This window comes from Eumetopias jubatus, unplaced genomic scaffold (assembly GCF_037043125.1).
Source record: "Eumetopias jubatus isolate StellerSeaLion01/CBP00866 unplaced genomic scaffold, mEumJub1_p1.0 scaffold_10, whole genome shotgun sequence".
Classification (NCBI taxonomy): domain Eukaryota; kingdom Metazoa; phylum Chordata; class Mammalia; order Carnivora; family Otariidae; genus Eumetopias; species Eumetopias jubatus.
In genome coordinates this window covers 38,315,348-38,336,413 of record NW_028274816.1, presented here as the reverse complement: position 1 = coordinate 38,336,413, position 21,066 = coordinate 38,315,348, and the positions used below count along the sequence as shown (strand labels likewise).

At 63.3% G+C, this 21,066-nt stretch overlaps 1 protein-coding gene across 1 annotated transcript in view; it reads right to left on the bottom strand.

Moving 5' to 3' along the window:
• The window catches only part of JPH3 (junctophilin 3), a 75,805-nt gene that overhangs the window by 3,825 nt on the left and 50,914 nt on the right, over nucleotides 1-21,066 (bottom strand). Inside the window, exon 3 of the mRNA XM_028094247.2 lies at nucleotides 926-1,050. Coding sequence (XP_027950048.1) covers nucleotides 926-1,050 — 125 coding nt within the window. The remainder of the gene's footprint in view (nucleotides 1-925; nucleotides 1,051-21,066) is intronic.

The window sequence follows — 21,066 nt, the reverse complement described above, 5'->3', positions numbered from 1 at the left end:
CCTGGCCTGCTTGCGCCGGGGATGTCCTCGGGGCCAGGGGAGCCCGGACACCATGCCCCGTGGGCAGGCCAGGAGGCTGCTGATCCAGCTGCCTTGTGAACCCCGTGCACCAGGGGGAGGCCCGTGCCCTCCTGGTCGTGCTGCCCGCCACGAGCTGGTTGCAGAGCACCAGCCCTTCCTGGAGGCGTCCCTCTCACAGCCAGCGTCGATAGTGCAGCATTAGCACTTGGACTCCCTGTGCCCCATCGTGGGTCCTGGGGGCACCAAGGCCACTCAAGTCCTCCTGCCTCCCGGAAGCAGGCCTGGCCTCTCTGGGCTGCCCAGAAGGCCAGACCCCCTCCCAGCAAGGCCTAGAGCCATGGGCTCCTGGAGAGTTTGGGGTGGTCTGGGAATGCTGGCTTCTGCTCACTCCTGGGACCTAACCTGCCGGGACTCTGGAGATTCCAGGGGTGGAGGAAGCTTCCGGGGGCAGGGGGAGCAGGAGATGGGGCAGCTAGTCCAGCCTGAGGGCTTCAGCAGCCTCTGGTCATCACTGACCCCGGCTCCAGGCCTCCTCCTGGCCCCGAGCTGCGTCGAGGCTCACTGGGCTAGACACAGCTGTGGCCCAGCTCCCCCAAGGGAAGGAGGAGGGTCACGCATCTGGCTGCCGTGCAGTGGCTTCTAGCTCCTCCCCGTGCGAGAGCTGCGCTTTCCCACCTGGCCGGCCCCCACGTGGCCCCTGCGACGGTTCACGCGGTGTAGACTGAAGCCTCGGTCCACAGCAGCTGGCCTGATAGCCCCCCGACTGGACAGAGTGGTTCCACAAGAAAGGTCTAGAACCGCAGGAGCAGGAAGGGCAGGGAGAGCGGGAGTGCGCCCGGATGTGGACCGGAAGCCGTGGGCCGCGGCCCTGCACGTGGACGCCCCTGGGGGGATGCGCACTCACCGTTTTCCCGGTGCTGGAAGGAAGGCGAGAACTCTTTGGCAGTGATCCTGGCGATGCGTGCTTCCTCCTGGGCCTTCTGTGCTGCAGTGAGGGCGGCCTCAGCCTTGGCCCGGGAGTGGGAGGTCCTGGCAGGGGGAGAGGGAGGAGGGCCGGTCAGGGCTCTGGCCGCAAGGGCGAGGGCCAGTGGCCTCCGGACCTCATGCACACATGCGTTCATCCAGCCACCATACCACCCACCCATAGCAGGCTCGAGGGCCTGCCAGTGCCTCCGGGCCAGGGCACCCCCCAGCGAGGCCAGGACCTGGCCTAGGACGGATGTCTGCGCCTGAAGGACGGCCCTCGGCCCGGGCGAGCACCAGGTCCTGCTGAAGGAGCCCCCCTCCTGCCCGGGGTCGCGTCCACACGCTAGAGGACAAAGCGCACAGCCGTCTTGTCTCTGAGCCTCCAGACACAAGCAGGAACTTGGTCCATACTGGTCTGTCCGGGAAGGAGGAGTTGGGGGGCAGCTGTGCCCAGCCACACGTGTGGGGTGAGCAACTGGCTGGCCGGGCTCTGGAGCAGGAACGGGCCAGGCGTGATGCCCGGACCGGTCGGCTGTCAGAAGGTCCAAGGGCATAAGGAACCAAACTCCCCGTCCCCGGGACGAGGCTTGGCTCCGGGCCCAGGGCGGGCACCGGCTGGCCGTGCTGGACCCCGTGTCCAAGCCACACCTGCCTCCCAGGGCAGCGCCAGCCCAGCAGCTACCGGAGGGTCTCCAAGTCCGTCTGCCCCACTGCCCCTCACATGGCACCTTCGGGGCTCCGGGAAAGGAGGCTGGGGTGCGTGGGGGCTGGTGGACTGGGGCTGGACCCTGGCCACCCGACCCTCTGGGCCATCCCCTGGACCCTCTGGAAGCTGCTCTCCACTAGCCCTGTATGTGTGGAGGAGACCAGCGCAGAGTTGGAGAGATTTCTCCAAGTCAGCATGAAGCAGGGTCTCCAGATGCTGAGAGAGAAATCACGTCCGTCTCCCACGGGCTCCGCCCAGGTCCCTGCGGCTCCTGGGGTGTCTGCCACATGCAGCACAGGCACGGCCTTTCCAGGGAGGTCACATGCTTCTCTGTGACTTAGCTTTCCCCCTCGGTCCCACGGACTCCGGCAGCAGTGACCTCCTGCGTGGGGCCTACAGTCCCTGAGCTCAGGCCGGAGCTGGGAGGCTCTTCCACACACATGCTGACAGCCCTGCCCCGAGGATGCCACACCCCAGTGAGGACGCTGCCAGCCCCCCTTCTGTGTGTGACGGGGCTAGACAGGGTGTCCGAGGCAGGACAGCCCCAGGCATCCATGCCTCTCATCGGCCTGGCATCCAGGCTCCAGGGCAGCGCATCCCACCCAACCCCAGAGAAACCAACGTGCCGTGGCCTGTCCCTGAGAGGGGCAGCCTGTCACCAATGAAACGTCACTTGACAAATGGTCACTGCTGCCTGGGGACCCCTCCCCGAGTGCCAGGGGCTGCCAGGAGCCCCGGGGGAGCCACGTCCGCCATACCCTGCCCAGCCTCTGGGCTGCAGCCCCGGCCCCTGATGTTCTGCTCCAAGTGCCCTGCATGGCGTCCTGCCCCAGCCGTGTCTATGGCCTTCACCAGACCGTGGCGCCCCGGAGCTAAGATGCGCAGCCTGAACACAGAGGGACAAATGCCCAGCCGGGCAACCTGGCCCAGGAAGGAGGGATGCTCTTTCTGACGGCACATTCTTGATGTGTGCCTGGACCAGGGCAGTGGCTGAACGTGGCTCTGGGGAAACGATACAGATTTCCCTAGAATGGTCCGTAGGTTGCCTCGGTTTGCCCTAATGACCATTTTGTCAAAGCTGTACCTTACTTGCCATACAGTTCACCCATTTAAGGTCCACACTGCAGTGGTTTTCAGGTTCTAAATGGCATGCACCCGCACGGCTCGTTTAGAATGCCTTCAGCGCCCCAAGACCCCACACCCTTTATCTCCAGTGACCCCAGTGCCCGACCCCTCCCCACGGCCCTGTCAGTGGGCCTGCTCTGACTCTGACCGAGCACGTTCTCCAGGCTACCGGTATTTCCGTCTGGTTCCAGGACGTTCCCATCACCCCGAAGGAGGCCCGTCCCCATGAGCAGTCCCTCCCCACTCCCTCCTTGCCCCAGCGTGGGGGCTTCTCTGAGACCATTTGGTGCTGACGAAGCACCCGCCATGGTCATGGGCCCGACCGCACGCGGCTGCTGCTTTGCAGCACTGGCACCCCCCCCCCCCCATCCTGGGACCTAGGGTACTTGGCTGGCAAACGCGTCTGGCCAGTGCCTTCCAGTAAGAGGCTGCCCCGTGGGCTTGTTCACCAGCAGACCAGATGAAGGACAGCAGCTGAGCTGAGCGTGTCTCACACAGTGTGCCCGAGGGCTCAAGCTCCCTGGAGACCAGGCCAAGCAGGGGAACGTCACGGATGCCATTCAGTGCACACTTGAGACACAAACCCGGGGCTCGGGAGAGGACAGCCAGCCTCTGGACCTGGAAGAACCTCCTCAGCCTCACAGGGCTCTCGGGCTTCCCGGCAAGACCCTCGATGCAGGCTGCTGGGGCCGTGCAAGGTGAATTCAAGGAAAACGACCCAAAGACCAGCATCGAGGGTCTGGTACAGGGCCCATTGCTCTTAGGCTGTGGTTCCTTCTCCAAGTTGAACTTGGATGGCTTAGGGCAGGCACACACCCCCTACCCAGACCCCGCCACAAGAACATTCCTAACAGTTAATGTTGCCGACCAGGTAAATATGGGCGAACGTGGAACCCCATCAGCTCTGGACCAAGAGACGGGACAGGCCACCCCCCCAGAGATGGGTGGAAGAGCGTGGCCCGTAGAGGAAATGCCACGGCGGGTAACGGGCAGCTACGGACGGTTGTTGAGGAGTGGCTAAAGTGTTGGGAGCGACAGCCAGCCAAGCGGACCGGATTGGACGAGGCTGCTCGCAGGATGAAGTTACAGGAAGAGATGAGGAACATTCTGTGTTGGTTAAAGCAGCGACTTTGAGGTTTCCTCATTCAGGGGAGCAACGTGAGTGCGAGTTTGTCATATAAGAGCCCACCTCGCAGGCCTCTGCTTAAATCCTCCTGTGTCGGGCTAGTGGGCATCGTGTGGAAGCATTTCTGCACACACGTGCCCCGACGGCATGCATGTCAACACGTGGGTGCCACGCCTTCCTTCATCCCCACCAGACACATGGCTTGCCCATGGCAACCTCTCCCACGGGGGAACCTCCCTAAAAGGTCCCCATCTGTTTCTGTCCCAAATCCCTGTAAACAAAGTCACCAGGGTCCCAAACCCCTTCCCCACCCCCTCCTCCTCCAGGGGAGACAGCTGCTGCCAGGGAGGGTCCACGGGACACGGCATCTCTGGCAACATCTGCGCCTCACTGGTGTGGCCTGGGCCCCGACGGACGGCGAGAGCCTGGTCACTACCTTCACACTCCCCACGGGTGCCCGGCCTCAAGCCTGCAGACTCTGGGGCTGTCCTCCAGGCCGCATGGCGGGGTGTGCCCTCCCCCTGCCCCACACGGGACCCTCCCACGGTGGACACACTCCCGGAGAGCAGGGCGTGCCCACCCCTGGAGGGGCTGCTGTTTGGTTTCCACATCTTCGCTTAGTAAAAATAGCACAAACGTTAATTCACCAACATCGTACGTGTATTTACATACATACGTTCACACATAGAGAAAGAATGTGCTGTGCCAACCCTAAAATAAAATCGAATCAAGAAGAGCGCATTTAATAGAGAAGAAAACCTCCCGGCGCGCCACGAGGGCTGACGCTGAATGAGACTCAGGGCCGGGCCAGCAGTCAAGCTCTCCAGGTGAGCACCTGGGCCCCTGGCCCCCACAATCAGCGTGGGGACGCAGAGGAACGGGGGGGAGGAAGCAGCGCTCCCCACCCCCGCTGCCCCAGGCTCCCTCCCACACGCAGAACACTCAGGACCCGGGCGCGCCACCCCAGGGGCGGCAGAGGCCCATGACAGGATGTGGGGGTGACCTGCCGTGGCTGGCACCCCCCCACTTCTACCGTTGGCACCGGTACTGGACCAGTGTCCCCCTCTCGCCCCTGCCCACCCGGAACACCGGGACCTTGGGAAATAGGGTCTGCGAGGTGCGGCACCACCGGATGTCCTGGCTGCCCCGGAAATCTGCTTCCCCAGTACTCCCCGGTGATGCTGCTGGCGGTCCAGGGACCTTGCTCTGAGAACCACTGTGCCAAAAGCTGGAGACCCTAGGCTCTAATCCCTGACCTCGGCCCACTCCCCCCCGCTGCCTGCAGCTGTCCTACATCCAGCCCTTCTTCGCGGAGGGCCCCCACCTTCTGTCCCCTGTGCGTCTGATCCAGACCGCACAGCCGGCCAGCGGCCCACTCTGCACCCTGGACTGAGGGCGTCCTGCCCCCCAGCACCATCCCAGACCCAGAAAGGTGGGGGCGTGTGACCCAGGATGGGCTCCCCAGCTCGTGGGTCTCCAGCCATGCCAGACCCTCCCCACCCAAGTCAGAATGTGGTTTTCTTCACAGTCAGCTGTTCCTTGTTACTTCTTGAGGGCAGGTCTTCCCGCAACGAGGCCCCCGTGCCCTATCTCAGGTCCTTGTAGGATTTGCCGTGGGGCACCCAGCTGTCCCCAGCGCTGGTAACTGAGGAGCGAAAGCGGGCCTCGGTGGGGCCTGGGGGTGCCCGGGGGAGGTTCATGCGGGTGCGCAGCGGTGGGCCGAGGGGGCCAGCCCTTGACCCGTTGCCTCCTGGCCGGCGCCCTGGCCAGGTCAGGTCTTCCACAGCGCAGCAGGACACCTGCCGTGTGTTCCAGAGGGCTCATTTTCATACCAGAACAGACGGGGACACCGAAGCACAGAAATCTGGGCTTCCACACACCCCAGTGATGCGGCCTGATGAGCCTCGTCCTCCTCCAGCTCAGAAAGGTGCCAGGGGTCTCCGGTAAGTGACTCAGGCCGCCGCCTTCCTAGTGCATCTGCTTTGGGAAGGGGCCTGGAGGGGGTGAACGGCATCCCCCCGCCCCCGAATTCACATCCATCTGGCACCGATGAATGTGACCTTAGGTGGAAATAAGGTCTTTGCAGATGTATTTAGCTCACACGAGGTCCTACTGGATTAGAGGGGCCCTGAGCCACAGTGAGGACAGAGGCGGAGACAGACGTATGGGGCCAGCAGATGCTGGAAGAGGCAAAAGGACCCCCGCTTCAGCCTTCAGAGGGCGTGGCCCAGTGACTCCAGGATTCAGACTCCGGCCGCCAGAGCTGGAGAGTAAACTTAGGTTGTTTTGTCCTTGGTTAGAGCTGCCCTGGGACACTACGTCAGGCCGGGGCACGGTCCCGGGGGCGCCACTCTAGGGCTGTGGCCGGAAGCAGGGGGAAGACACGCATTTCCTGGGCCGCACGTGGGCTTGTCTTTCACAAGTGGAGACATGCTTTGGGCACATTTAGGAAGGAAGACTCCAAACACGTCAGGTGTTATGAAGTCCTGAGCTGCCCAGGCCCCACAGAGTCCCAGGGCGGCCCTCGGGGACTCAGGCCTCGGTGCAGAGGACGCCTCTGTGACACCAGGGCACCTGCCCCGTGCCGTGCCTTCCCCTCCCACCCGGGACGTCCCCGCGTGGACAGAGGGGCCACCAGCCCTGACCCGGAGCTTATCCTTCCCAGCAGCCTGCCAGGTGGAGCCCAGGGTTCCCGAGAGGCGACCGCGGACAGGTCACGTCGGAGAGGGTGTCCAGACGCCGCTGCCTGTTCCCTGTCTCTCCCACCACACACCACACGGCACACAGGTCACCCTGTTACAACGTGGGGCCTTTTAGCACATCCACAGAGCTGTGCGGCCATCACCGCGAATTCTTGAACATCTCCCTCTCCTCCGAACCCCCGCCCCCATCAGCAGTCACCCTGCCCGCTGAGCCTCCCCGGCCCCTGGCAGCCACCCCCTGCCTTCTGACTCTGGCCCCTTCCTGTGACCAGGTCCTGCGACACGCCAGCATCCGTGTCTGAGGTTCGCCGCGCTGAGGCGTGTGCTGGTGCTTCCCGGGCCACACACGCTCCCCAACCTGATGCGGGTCTGGGGGCCGCCGCCCGGGCGGGGTAGCCCCTGCCGCAGGAGACACCTTCACCCTAACTGGGTCTGTGGGGCTGTGCCTGGCATGCAGCTTGGCAGCACCGGCCCTCTGTCCCTACCCCACATGGGGCCCAGGGAAGGACGGGAGTCTTTAGGGCAGAGCCTGGAGGAAAAGCTGACCCACAAAGTCGGAGTTTAGGGATAATCAAACGCCGAATGATTATTTCACATTAATGCAAAATCCTTCCTTCCCCCGGCAGCATGCTGGTGCCGTGCACCCTGTTTCTACAAACCCGCCGGAGACTAGTGGGTCTCAATAGCAGTCAACCAACGGACATGCTAAGGGCTGTCACAGGAGAGCAGCGTCTTGCTCCACAAAGTCCCGTTCCTGCACCCCCCCCCGCACTCCCATCTGAGCCGGCGTGGCACTCGGGGGTCCCCCCGCATGTGCCAGGCGCCCCACCACCACCCGGGGTTCGGGCCCGTGGCCTCCGGCGCGCTCAGGCCCTGTGCGCTGTCGCCTGGCCCCCCCCCAGCTGCAAGAGGGGCCCCCACAAAGAGAAGAGAGGGCGCACTGGGCCCCGGCACGGGCAGCAGAGGCCAGGGTCCGGACAATGGGGGTGTCTGCATTTTTAAGGAGGGGCCTGACGTCGCTAAACCGGCACGCAGCCCCACGTGCCGTGTGGTCCGTCACCCAGCCTGCCAGGTGCCTCTGGTTTGAGGTCTTGCCCCCTCGCACTCGCGGCTGTGTCCCTGGCCCTGGAGGACGGTGGCAGCAGCGGGAGCAGACTGTGGTACGGAGGCACGCTCGCCGGCACCCGGAATGAAGGGGCGCGTGCCCAGTGAGGCACCTGTGGAAGCGGGGTCCGCTCTCAGACCCTGTGTGACAAAGCTGGGCTCTGGCAGCCACTGAGAGGCACGGACAACATGCAGCTTTTGTCTTCCTCGGGCCTGGGAGGCTCAGCCTCCCGGAGGACGTGTGCATAAGCTAAGGACTAAGTTGTGTCCCCAAGAGACATGCTGGGTCCTAACCCAGGTACCGGTGCATGTGACCGCGTTCGGGAGGACGTGATGGAGTGAGGACGTGGTTGTCAGGGTCCCCCCCCCCCCCAGGGAGCAGACACCAGGGCACAGACACACGCCGCCTGTCCGACATCCAGCCCCGGGCCCGAGGCTCCCCACGCCCTGCAACCCAGCGCCCATGCCCCTCACAGAAGAAACCAAGGCCCAGAGGAAGCCGAGCCAGCATCCGAGCCCAATATGCCCACTCCTGGCCTGCTCTGCATGTCTGCCCACAACATGCCGTCCTGCAGCCCAGGGGTGCTCAGGGCCTCCGGAGTGGGACCACCGGCCAGTGCCCCGGCCTCGCCCACCTGCCCTGCCCCTTCAGTCAATGCCAGTGAACAGAGGTTGCGGCTCTTGCAAACCCACGTGGCTTCCTCACCACCAGTCCGTGGCTCTGATAAACTGAAAGCGGGGGGATGGTTTCGGGGTTGAGCTGGGAAGGAGCAGGGTCAGGGCTGGTGCCGGGGAGAGGAGGGGAGGGAAGGGGAGAGAAGCTGGCAGGGACCCGGTACGCGCCTGAGGGTTTTCAGGTGAGAGCACAGCCACAGTACCACCCGGGAGCTGGTCGCAAATGCGGGTTCTCAGGCCCCACCAACCTGCAGAATCACAGAAGCCCAGCTCAGAAAAGGCCACGCTGAGCCTCCAGTGTACCACCTCTAAGACCAGGACTCCACCCTTTGTCCTTCGGGGGCACCAGGCAGGTGGGGCTGCCCTGGGAGGAGACCGGAGACCCGCCCAGAGAGCCCTGGAGGGGCAGTTCCAGGCCTGGGCTTGAGGCAGACAGTTGGGCTGGTCACCAGGCCCCCTGGGGACCCCAGCCTCCCTGCTGGGAACGGACAGCCATGCTGCCAGCAGCAGCCCAGCCTGCGGGAGGCCCGGGAGGACCCACAAGCTGGGCGCTCACCGCCCTGGTTGGCAGCCCCGCCCATCGTGGGGAAGGGGGCTGTAGCTGCCAGCCGGCCTGGTCCCTCCCGGGGCCCGCGGAGCTCTAGGCACAGAGCTGACCCCTACCACCAGGGCTCAGGTGCCCCCCTCCAAGGGCGGGCAGGGAGGGGGCACCAGGAAGGACAGACAGGGAGGCCCTGGTTCCGGGCTCGGCGATCCTGGGGTGCAGTCCCGGGGCCCGTCCTCTCATTTGCAACTGGAACATCCCTTCTTGGCAGAACCCCGAGGCTGCGTTCTTTCGGGAACCACATGGGCAACTGCGCTGAGGGCGGTGCTCGGGCCAGAGGCCTCTCCCACGCGGCCTCCAGCGCAGACGGCACTGAGCAACCTCGGCGTTCGTTCCAGGGGCCTCTGGCCACAGCCTGGGAGGCCTCTGTGTTTGCCGCCGCCCCAGGCAGCCGTCAGTCAGGCAGCCGACCAGCTGAGTGCCGCGAGCCGCGCCTGGTGCTGCTGCGCCTGGTGCTGCTGCGCCTGGTGCTGCTGCGCCAAGTCGACGGCCCTCAGCGTGCCGCAGACCACACACCCTCCCGTCCAAAGGGACCACTTGCCCGCCACCTGTGCCCACCCCCCCCTCCCGCCAGGATGGGACACGCCCACTGGAGGATGAGCTGTGCCTGGGGGCCCACAGAAACGCAAACTCTCAGGCCCAGCAGGCCCTGCCGAGTCAGGGGTTCCCCCTGCACCCCAGCCCTGATGAGGCTACCCTGTGGGCCCCGAAGCTTATGAGGCTGGGGGGCTTCTCAGGGACAGAAAATACAAAATGCCCACGAGGAGGCGCAGTCAAGGCTCTGTCAGCTGAGCTGCATCAGCTCCTGGAACCCGCCTCTGGGGCAGGGGTACAGCAGGTGCCACAGGGGGGAAATGCGAAGGCAGGCGCCCAGCCTGGGCGGAAGGGTGGGGGTGCTCATGCTTGTGGGGGCCGCGGCTGCAACCAACACCCGGGACAGAGATAAGCCATCAGGTTACTTCAAGAGTCTCTCCTTCCCCGGACGGGACAGGGGCTGCCCAGGTAGGTCCCGCGCTTCTGCAGGTGGGCCAGGCACTCTGTCCTGTGGTGGGGGGGGGAGGGGGGAGAGACAGTCCCACAGGCTTGTCTCTGCAGAGCTGGGTGCCTGACCCTGGGCCCCTGGCGTGCACCGCATGGGACGGGTCACGCCTGGCGTTCTCTGGCCGTTGTCCTGTGGACAGCCAGCCGTGAAGCCCGGCAGACAGGCCAGAGGCTCTCAGGTGTGTCCTCGGCTCCGAACCTGGCTTTCCTGCCCTCCACCAACCCCAGGAACTTCACACTGTAGCGCCAGCAGCTTGGCCAACAGCGGGTGGTCGGGGAGTGCCCAGCGGCCCCTCTCAAGGCGCCCAGCAGAACCCCCAGCATCTGCACGTGGCGATCCACGGCGTGGCCCCGTGGCTGACGGGCAGCGCCCCCAGCTCACCGTGACAGGTGGGGATGCTGAGACCAGAGACGGGAAAGGCCCCGGGTTTAAGCCACTCCCCCGAGTGCCCCACGGTGTCAGACCTGTACCCGTGTTGGAGGCATGGGAGAGAGAAAGGCCCAACACTTGCCCCTGGAAGGCTCAGAGAGCAAGACGGGCCTTCACCACAAGGCCGCTGGTTCTAACAGCTGCTGAGAGTGCATCCCCAGGGGCCACCACCAGGTCAGGGAGGGCTTCCTGGAGGAGGGGGACAGTGAGCTGGGATTTGAAGGACAAGGAGGAGAGCTGTATCGGTGAGTGGGGGTGGGGCCTGGGTGGCAATGGAGACCACGGAGCCCCAAGAACTTGAGCAGAGAAAGGGGCTGGGGCAGGCGCTGGAGCTCAGAGCCCTGTCTCCCCCGAGACCAGCAAGGGGCCTCTGCAGGGCCATGGGCAGGGGGGGACCAGGGCTCAGGAGCACGCTGAGCGGGCCCGCAGCTGGTGTGGGAGGGCAGGCTGGGGGCAGAGGGGATGCAGGTGCCCCCCGAAAGCTACAAACCCAGACGGGCCCGTTCGGGCAGACACTGTGCACAGCCCCCAGCAGCGGAGGCAACAGCACATGCCTGCCCGAGCCCATCCACAGGAGGAAGCGGGGGGACCGGCGGGGCTTCTCAGAACTATTCAAGTCAGACAAGAACTCAAACAGGGCCAAACGGGAGGAGAGGAAAGTCCCTTGTTGCAATGATTTCAATGGGGTTTTCTACGGGGCCAGGAAATGGGGCGGGGGAGGCTTCTGTAGAGCCTGAGTCCCACCTAAGTCTCTGGAAAGCATGTGTCATTTGGTCAGAATGACAGAGACATCCGGTGCAGCGGCCTGCAGAGCCAGAGAACATTCTAGATCAAACCACAGCAGTGTCTTCTCTTTCCCCTGCCCCGTCTTTCCCTACCCCCATTTTTTTCCTATTAAAAATCCTCAAAGAAAGAAAAAAAGAAAACAACCCAGACTAATGAAGCACATGATGCCCCGTGCGCCGGTGGGGTCGAGCAAGGCTGACTCACAAAAGCAGCCAGACGCCGACGGGTCATGGAGGTGCCGTCAGAGAGGGACAGCTGGCCACCAGTGTTCCGCACGCGAGCCCAGAAATGGCCTGTGCCTGATGCAGAGACCGCGCCCGGGGGGCTGGGGGCCGTGCCAGTGTCCTGGGGCGGCAATAACGACAGACCCGTGTCCTCCCCCGGCTCTGGGGGGTCCAGAAGCTGGAATCGTGGGGCCGGGCTCCCCAGAGGGGTCCAGGGACGAGCCACCCCTGGCTGGCCCCCAGCGCTGGTGTCGCCGCCACCCTCGCGCTCCTTGGCTTGCAGACACGCCGCCCTGATCCCTGCCTCCGGCTTCCCTGTCTCTCCCTTCCTCAGGACAAGGACACTTGTCATTACATTTAGGGTAACGTCAGCTGGGATGACCTCATCTCAAGATCCTCAATTACATCGCAGTTACCTCATTCTAAAGCAGGGCAGTCTGAGGTTCCTTTCGACAGATCTGAGGTCCAGCGTCCCACCTGCGACAGGACGTGAGGGCTCCACCCTTCAGGACCCTCCGTCCCAGGCCAGACTCACCCCAGGAGGTAGTCCTGACCGCCCCTCCACCCCGCAGCACCCCGTGCTTTGCTAGGGTCGGGTTCTAGGAGCAGGAGCTGCGGAGTGCACCATCCACCCGCTACTTCATCTGGGGCAGGTCCGGCCTCCGTGAGCCTCAGTTTACTCAGCTGTAGAGTGGGACAGTAAGGGTCCCTGCAGGAGGGACCTCTCCAGGGCATGAGGAGGTAGGACACAGACCGCACACAGCCCGCTGCTTCTTGTTAGTGGCTATTTTGTGGGTTTTATTTTTTAGCAGCTTTATCAAGGTACAGTTCATATACTGTAACACCCTCCTGTTCAGAGGGTACAATTCAGTGGTTTTTAGTGAACTTGGAGCTGTGCAGCCATCACCATAAGCTAATTTTATAACAGTGTCCTTACGAGAAAGCTCACGCCTGTCAGCGCTTGCTCCCGGCTCCTCCTACCCCCAGCTCCTGCACCTGCTCGTCTGCTTTGTGTTTTGGTTGCTGGTCGAAAGCACTTTTCTCAGGCAGGAGCTGAGGGCCTGAGGGCTGGGGCTGTGGTGCCAACCTGGAGAGGCCCTGCCCGCCCTCCCGCAGCACCCCGGCCGCCTCCCACCTGGCATCATGGAGCGCTCCTATGTGAGGTCAAAGGAACTCTTTGCTATAAAAACAGACAAAACTCTAGAAAACCACCCTCCTGGAACAGCACAGAAGACGGAAGTGGGCTCAAACACACACCCCAGACACAGAAGCCCCCCCTGCCACGGTACTGCATGATCACCGCAGGCTGCCAGCACCCCCGGCCCCGGGGAGAGTGGGTACTGGTGCGCTCATCGACCACCTGCTGGCAGGGGGGACTCAAAGCACGAGGCAGGTCCTGCCCTGAGGAGGTGGCATGTCTGAGGGTGGACGGCTGGTGTGCACAGAACGACAGAGCAGTGGGCACCAACAGTGGCCTGGGGAGGGACACGGGCGTCCCTGGGGTGGATACGGGCATCCTGAGCTGGAGGTGAGGAGGGGCTGGCCAGGGGAAGAGTTCCGGGATGAAGGAACAGCAAGTGCAAAGGCCCAGGGGCAGGGAAGCCAGCAACAAGAGCATGCCAGAAAACAGGGAGTGAGGTGGGGAGAGAGTGGGTAACGAAACCAACCCTAAAGACGGCAGATCTAAAACCTTCCCGTCTGCCTATTATGGCTGGATATATACATTTCTAAATTTACAAAAACAATATGAATTCTTTAAAAAAGTTTTTTCAAGTGTAGAGAATGAATGTAAATTTCCCCTTCCAACAGTTTGCACACCTATTCAATGTCCCACAGGTGACTACTGTTAATTCTGGCGGACTCTCGTTCAGCTCAGGGTCCACGTGCTCAAAGGCACGCACATCTTATTTTTGGAAATCTAAATGGCGCGGTAGTCTACGTATGTTTTGCCCTTAGTTGTTTTGCCCCTAATACGTCACGGACAGGTCTGCACACAAGCTTGCGAGGGGTCGCATTGTCTCTGGCACATAACGTCGAGCCGCTGGGCCAGGCAGCAGCCCCCGCCCCCGCAATCACATGCAGCACAAACTTGGGACACAGATGCTCTCACACTGCACGCGCTCGGCTCTGCCTCTTGCCTTTTTGTTGTTGGGTTTTTTTTTTTTTTTAACCTAACGCCATTTCTTGGAGATTGTTCCACACCAGCAAACACAGAGCTCTCTTGTTCTTTTTAATGGATTTTTTTTTTTTCCGAAATAAACTGAGCCTGGCCTGCTGATGGACATGGAGGCTGTTTTTGGCTGTGTGTTTATAAATCACGGTCCCGGTGGTTTGGTTCTTCACACACGCGTCTGTCTTCAAGGCTGCCTGTTTTCACACATCTGCTCTAATTTGGTGATTGTTAATTTTTTTAAGAATCCCTTCCCAAGCTGACAGGTAAAACACTGCGTGATTCCATTGTTGTTCTAATGTGCATTTTGGTTCTTAAGAGTGAGGCTGGGTTTCTCTTGGTTAACGTGGAGGAGTTTATGAAGAAAGAGGGAGGCCCTCCCCCATTTCACAGGTGGGAACACTGAGGCTCCTGCAGGGAAGTCCCCCCTCCCCGCCGGGTGCACGATGATGGTGCATTGGCCACTTGCAGCAGGACCTGCAGCCAAAAATGCCTGTGGGGCCCCAGCCTTCCTGTTGGGGGGGCCGGGGGGGGAACTCATCCTAGTTGCCATGGCAACCCAGAGGCGCCTCTCCCCAGGCACCCGCTTCTCTTAAGGAGCCGATTCTCCAACATCATTCTGCCCTTCTCCCTGCCGCCTCGCCGCCCCTCCCGGCCGCGGTCTATGTTTAGACCGAGCGTCCCCTCTTCTCCTCCCTCACCCCACACCCAAGCCCCCGCACACCAGGAATAGCAGGCGAACCGCCACCCTGCGAGTAGCCTACATACCCATTGAGCAAGTGGAAAGATGGCTAATTCGGGTGCTGCGCTTCCATCACAGGCGGGTACACAGGCCACCTCTGCCTGTGACTGTGCGGGGACGGGAACTGTGCAGGGGGCCGGGGGGGCACCAGTGCGGCTGGCGGGGCTGGGGGGCAGGGGGAGGGGGCAGGGTGATGGGGGACTGGGAGATAGAGGGCGAGGGGAGGGGGGCCAGGGAATGGTGGCCAGGGGGGTGGGGGGCCGGGCATGGGCATGTCCTGAACGCATGAAGAGCTAACACACATGGTGGCGTCATCCTTCTCAGGCACAAAAGGCTGGGCTGGGAGGGTCCGCCCCCACGGAACACATATTTACCCAAAACCCAGTTGGGGAAGCTCATACCCGGTCGTCTGTGGTTTGCCTACCTAGTGCCCTGCCCAAAACCTGCTCTTGACACGACACTCGGGCACATTCAGTTAGTAAAGGAACCCATCTGGCCATGACGTCTGGGCGCGCTCCCCAGGAACCTCGGCGCGGCAACACCAAGGGGTGGGGGCACAGCACGGTCCGGCCTGGGGCCGCGTCCAGTGGGGCCAAGTCAGCAGGGCAGCGAAGGGGATCACGCACTGAATGTGCCCACGGGGGGCCCAGTGCGAGTGACAAACGGGCCCCGTGGCTACTCTCCCCTCCCTGGGGCCTGCTGTCCTAGACTCCAGGCAAGTGGGAAGGCAAATCTCCACGCCCCAAAATGCCTCTGCCTGATGGGGAACAGGGGCCCCTGCCACGGGGCCCCCCAAACGTGCTGTGACCCCGTCCGCTCAGGGTGGCCCCCAGTGCCAGGACCCCAAGGGGGCAGTGGGCACTGGTGGAACTTGGGCTCCCTTGCCCACACGACCTTAGTCACCACTGCAGGATGCTGAAGGGGAGGCCAGGGGGCAGGAGAGGTCAGGGGCTGGTGGCCCAGCACCTGTCCCATGGGAGCTGAGGTTCCAAGACTGCGGCTTGTGGCCCCATCAGACTACATTTTTTTTTTTTTTTTTAAGATTTTATTTATCCGACAGTGAGAGACACAGCAAGAGAGGGAACACAAGCAGGGGGAGTGGGAGAGGGAGAAGCAGGCTTCCCGCGGAGCAGGGAGCCCGATGCGGGGCTCGAACCCAGGACCCCGGGATCATGACCCGAGCCGAAGGCAGATGCCCAACGGCTGAGCCCCCCAGGCGCCCCCATCAGACTATATTTAAACGACGCAGCCGCCGAGGCTAGAAATTTCAAGATGGGCAGGCGGGGCACTGAACCCCAGAGCAGGGCCCCTGTGGGTGCGGGGCTGCAAGTGCACTGTCCTCACGCCCATGAAACCCACCCCGAGGACCACCTCGCTGCCCTCTGGTAATGTCATGCTGCCTCCGACTCAGAAAGGGCCAGGATTAATCCCCCTGGCCCTTCGATCTCTGACCAGGCGCTTCCCCTGGCAAGTCCTTCCTGCCTGGTCCTCTCCCCAGGCTGGGGTGGGTCCCCATCCTCTCCCCACCCTCTCCCCACCCTCTCCCCACCCTGCTTAGAAGCTCCCAGAGCCACGGAGGCTTTTATCTCCTACCTTGTACTCCTAGTTAGTGCACAAGCTCCAGGAGGCCGTGCATCTAACCCCGGGCACCAGGCGCCAACATGGGCACTTGTCGAACCGCTCAATCAATACACTTCTGCCGTTTTCCAGGAACATCTCCTTCCCCCAGCTCCTCGGGAGCAGCACCGTGACCATCCAGCGGCAGGCAGAGTCTGGCACACGGTGGGCACTCGAGATACCCACACATGGAGAGGAGGATGGAACAGCAGAGGCGTGGATGAGGGCTCACGGGCGCTCGCGGAGGATGCCGTTCGCATGGACAGACGCTCGCCTGGGGTCCACCCACGTGGGTCCTGGTACCCGGCACAGCACTGTTCACACAGCGAATCAACACGTTTGTTCACAGGATAAGCAAGGCCAGGCCAGGCCCCAGGGGACCCCCGACAGCAGGGATGCCACGAGGCCTTGCTCTGTGCTCCCACCTGCGCCCCTGTGGGTGTCTGCCCTGGGCCTGCTCCTCCCAGGGGCTCAGTGATGGGATAAATGGGGGCAAAGGCCATTTACAGGAGGCACCAACTTCCTAGCAGCCCGCCCCTCCCCAGGCCTCCATCCCTGCTGCTGGGCACCCCGCGGCAGTCACCCACCCATGCCCCTCCAGACCCCTCCTCAGCCCCTCCCCCTTTCCGTGGGAGGGATGCCAGTCTCGGTCAGGGCCTCGGGCTTCTAGCCACCAGCTGCCCAAGGGGTGGGCCCAGCTTGCTACTGGCCCAGCACCGCAGAAAGCTCCCCATCGCCGTGGCTCCATCTGTGGAAGGGCGGCGATGTTCTGGAGGCAGGCACATGGGTTGGCCCAGCGGCAGCCCCCACGCAGCCAAGGAGGTGGCTGGCTTCCACGTGCAGCCGGACACATAAAACGGGGGATCCAGGGAGTCTGCACACACGGCCCCGCGGGAGGGCCAGGCCGCTGCTGCTGTCACGGCCAGCATGGATCCAGCCTGGCCTCCCCTCCCGCCAACCGGGGTGGCACTCAGACACTGGCCACTTGGCCCCAGCCACCCCCCGAGCCAGGCTGGAGCTTTCACCCTCAGCTGCAGACCGCCAACACCCTGCCCTTCCCACATGGCCCCCGTCCGGGCACCGGTGCTGCGGTCACAGCCCAGCCGTCGGGGCTCACTGTCCCCTTGGCCTCCACTTCCCCATCTGTAGAATGGGAAAACAATACTGCCTGCTTCCCAGGGTCACTGTGACTGTCGGGAGGGGCACCACGGGGCACGCTCTTCTGAACGTCAAACATGCACCCTAGCTTTGCCCCTGCCGTCTCTGCACCTACCCTGCAGGAGGCGAGGGGGGCACCGCCCAGCGGCCTGGGGGCAGGGGTCAACAATGCAATGCGACTTCAGAGCGGGGGATGGAGTCATGAGGACCCGCCTTCCAGCTAGGGACAGAACATTCCAGAGAGCAAAGAAGGCGCTCTGTGAGAGTGGCCTCATCAAAGGAGGGGGACGTAGCCTGCCAGGTGCCAGCAGCCGGGCTTGGTGGGAACATGGGGGAGCGGGGCCCAGGGCAGATAGGAGGAAGGGGGCAGTTTTAGGTACCAAGCGTCCCTCCCAGCTCCTGCCTCCCGGACCCTCGGGCCCCAAGCCTGTGGGGAAGGGGTGCTGAGAGCATCGGTGATGAGCAGCTGACCCCACAGTGTTGACCCCAGATGCTCACAGGAGACCATTCCTGGGGCGCATCGGCCCCACCAGTCTGCGGGCTGCTGTGTCTCATGGGCCCCACCCTGGGACTGGCCTCTCGGGGAGAAATCGAAGCCTTTGTCAGCCCCTTCTGGGTCGCCCACTGGAGCCAGCCCGAGAGAAAAGAGCAGGCTTCCCCAGGCAGCCAACCCTCGTGGGGTTCTGGCTCAAGGGTCCCGGCTTGGCGCCCTGGGTGCCCACCCTGCGGAAGAAGGTTCTAGTGGGGCACTCTTCAGAGGGCCAGGGGGGCAGGCTTGCTACCTCCCATCCCCATGTCCAGGGAACGAGGGGCTTGGGACTGGGGAGGAACGGGCTGCTAGCGCAGGGCCTCGGTTTCCCCCCGTGTGCAGAGTGGACCATGACGCCCATCTCACTAGCATGATGGTGATAAGGGCATGTGGCCAGCCCTGGGGCTTGACATCCTGCCAGCAGCCGCCCCGGGAGCCGCTGACTCAGGGACAGCCGTGCATCGGCGAGGCAGCCCATGGGGCACAGGCAGGTCCAGCAGCAGAGACCGGGGCACCTGTGAGCCACCTGCGGGGACCAGTCTCCGCCCCATTTTCACAGGGACGCTGGTTCCGTCCTCCTCGTGCCCTTGGGCGGCAGCACCCAGCCAGACACCTGGGGGTGGGGCGGGGGGGGGGGGGAGGAAGCCCAGGCCTTCGGCTGCACACTTGCAGGTCTGTCTCCTCATCTGAGGGCGGGGATGGTGACATCATGGGCGAGTCACACCCGTGACAACTGGGACGGGGCAAGCGCCGGCCGCGGCCAGACGACCGACAGTCAGTGGACGGCAGGAGCCACGCAGCCAGGCGGGGAGGTGGGACGTGGCCCCGGAGCAGATGCGGGGGGGCGGACGCGGGTCTGTGTGGAGTGGGTCGTGCCTGCGGATGACCCTGTGCCGGGACGCCCTCCCGTCGCCGCCCCAGAGCTGGGCCTGCACCCCGAAGAGCGGGCCAGGAAGTACCAGAAATCTAAATGTCCGTCCAAGTGTTTCATCGTTACACACATGAACTGAAACAGCGAAGTCTGGAGAAGACCAGCAATCAAGTTGGCAGAGACTATGGCTCTGAAGGCCCCCAGGGAGGTGCCAGGAGGTGTGGGGTCTCCCCGTCCAAACCCCATTTGGGGCTCTCTCCTCACCAGCTACCCGGGGAGGCCCAGCGAAGCCAGCAGCTCCGTGAAGGTAGGGGTACCGGGCGCCACAGCCCTCCCCTCGCCTCCGCCTGCCCCCACTCCCTGCTGCACCCCCAGACACCCTCAGGGCCGGAAAGCAAGTAGGGTTCAGGCCCCCGGGGAGGTAAGAGCTTTAAGCTCTAGATTCTTCAGCATTTCCTGAAATCAAGGGCATCCCCTCCCATGAACACAGTGCGGTCAGTGCTAAGACACGGCACACATGTTCCTAAAAATCACCCCGCCACGGGGATCCCCCGACATGCTCCGCAGCGTCCGCGGGGGAACCTCAAGCACCCCATCGGTGACGCGTACGCTCGGGAGCCTGATAAGACGGCAGCCCGGCTTCACGTGCGTTCAGGGGTCAAACGCATAAGCACTGCAATAAGCACGGCCTGGCTCGCTGGGATCGCGGGGCACGCGGGCCGGGGAGGGCGGCCGCTGGGGGAGCTGGTGGTGGCGGCAGGAGGCGGCTGTCAAGCTCGGGGTGCGCCCTGTCCCTGCTCAGTGCGGCAGCTGCCTGTCCGCCCGTGTTTACGTGTTTCAACACGTAATTTATGTTATATTCACATTATTCCCTAATCTGGAGCAGACAATGCACAGAATTGCCACCCAGACCCGCCCTGCAGACTGGATCACACCTCACTTCATGGCCCCCCGCGTTCCCAGCGCACAACGTGCCAGCGAGGCCGCTGAGCGCCGCCGGGCTGGGAGGTCGGCAGTGCCAGACTGCGTGGGCCCCGGCTCGTCCCTGCGGGCAAGAGCAGAGCTGCAGCGGCTCATGGGGCTGCCGTGAGGGTGGATCTCAGAGGGACACCCGAGGAGGCCACTGGGCCCTTGGGTGGCAGGTGATGAAGGTCAGAGCAACATTTTTATTTAGAGGCAAATGAGGAAGAACCACCAGCCAACCGTGGGAGATAACATGCTCCTCACCCCAAACCATCAGCAAGGCTTGGCGGACACGCGGCCATAACCCAGGACGGACTGCGGAGGGGCCGAGGCTCACTTTCCCCTGGTCTCCCGCTCAGAGGACCTGATAGGACCCAGACCCAAAACCAACACCCTGAACATAAGCCAGGACACCGGTGCCCAAGTCTACCAAAAACAGCCACAACCCAGGGCTGTTGGCGGATGGTCCCGGGAAATCCGACACGAATCCAGCAAAATCAGGAGGTGGGGGAAAAAAATCCAGCTGTCCTTTTGGTTTCAGGGCTGCCTCGAGTCTGCTGCCAACAGAAAAAAATGGGCCTGCTGGTTCTTGGGGGGCCCCCCAAGGTCAGTGCGGCATCTCCCAGGCCAGGCACCGCCCACAGCCGGCCTTGCCCGAGGCGCCCCTCTCACAACCGGGCCGCGCTGTCCCAGCAATGCAGGGTGGCGGGCCCAGAGACGCGGGGAGGCCCAGAGTTGGAGGACTTCCCTGTGCCCGAGGTAGGCAGGCGACGGCCCCCCTTAGGATGGTTTTCGATATGGGAGCCACAGCTCCTGCGGCCACCAAGAAGACCAATTATTTAGAAATATTTACAAATCACATCTGAGAGCCAGGCACACGCTATGCCTCTCAATGAACACATGAAACAAGCCATGTTCGTGGCCTATGTGGCCCCATGACCCAGTGGTGCTAGGCCAGTGCGACTTCATGGCCCGACACTCCCACCACCGGGGCCAGAACGCCCAGCTGGGAAAACGCCAAGTTTCGTGGAGGCTGGTGCAAGCGCAGATGGGACCCCTTCCCAGCCAAGCTGGTCGTGGGCCCTGGGCACCGACCCCGCCCTGACCCCTGGTGGGCTGGGGCACTCGGGGGCGAGGGGCACATGCCCCAGACACCAGCCCTCACCCCAGCTACCCCCAACAGCCTGACCCCCTGGAAGGCCAGTCCACGCTCGGGGCCGAGGCCTCGCTCCCTCCAACGAGGATCCACTGTCGCCCACAGACGGTGGGCCCGGAAAGTGGGTGGTCACAGCACAATCACGGCCCCAAATGTCCGCGCCCTGGAACCTGGGTGTCCCCTCACACAGCGGAAGGATCCCCGCAGGTGTGCTTTAGTTAGGGATCTGGAGGTGGGAGAATTTTCTGGACTACCAGGGGGCTCCATGTCTCCGCAAGGCCCCTGGTGGACGGAAGGCTCAGAGCGAGAGGACGGAGAGGGCCACAGAGGTCGGCGAGTGAGCCCAGTGA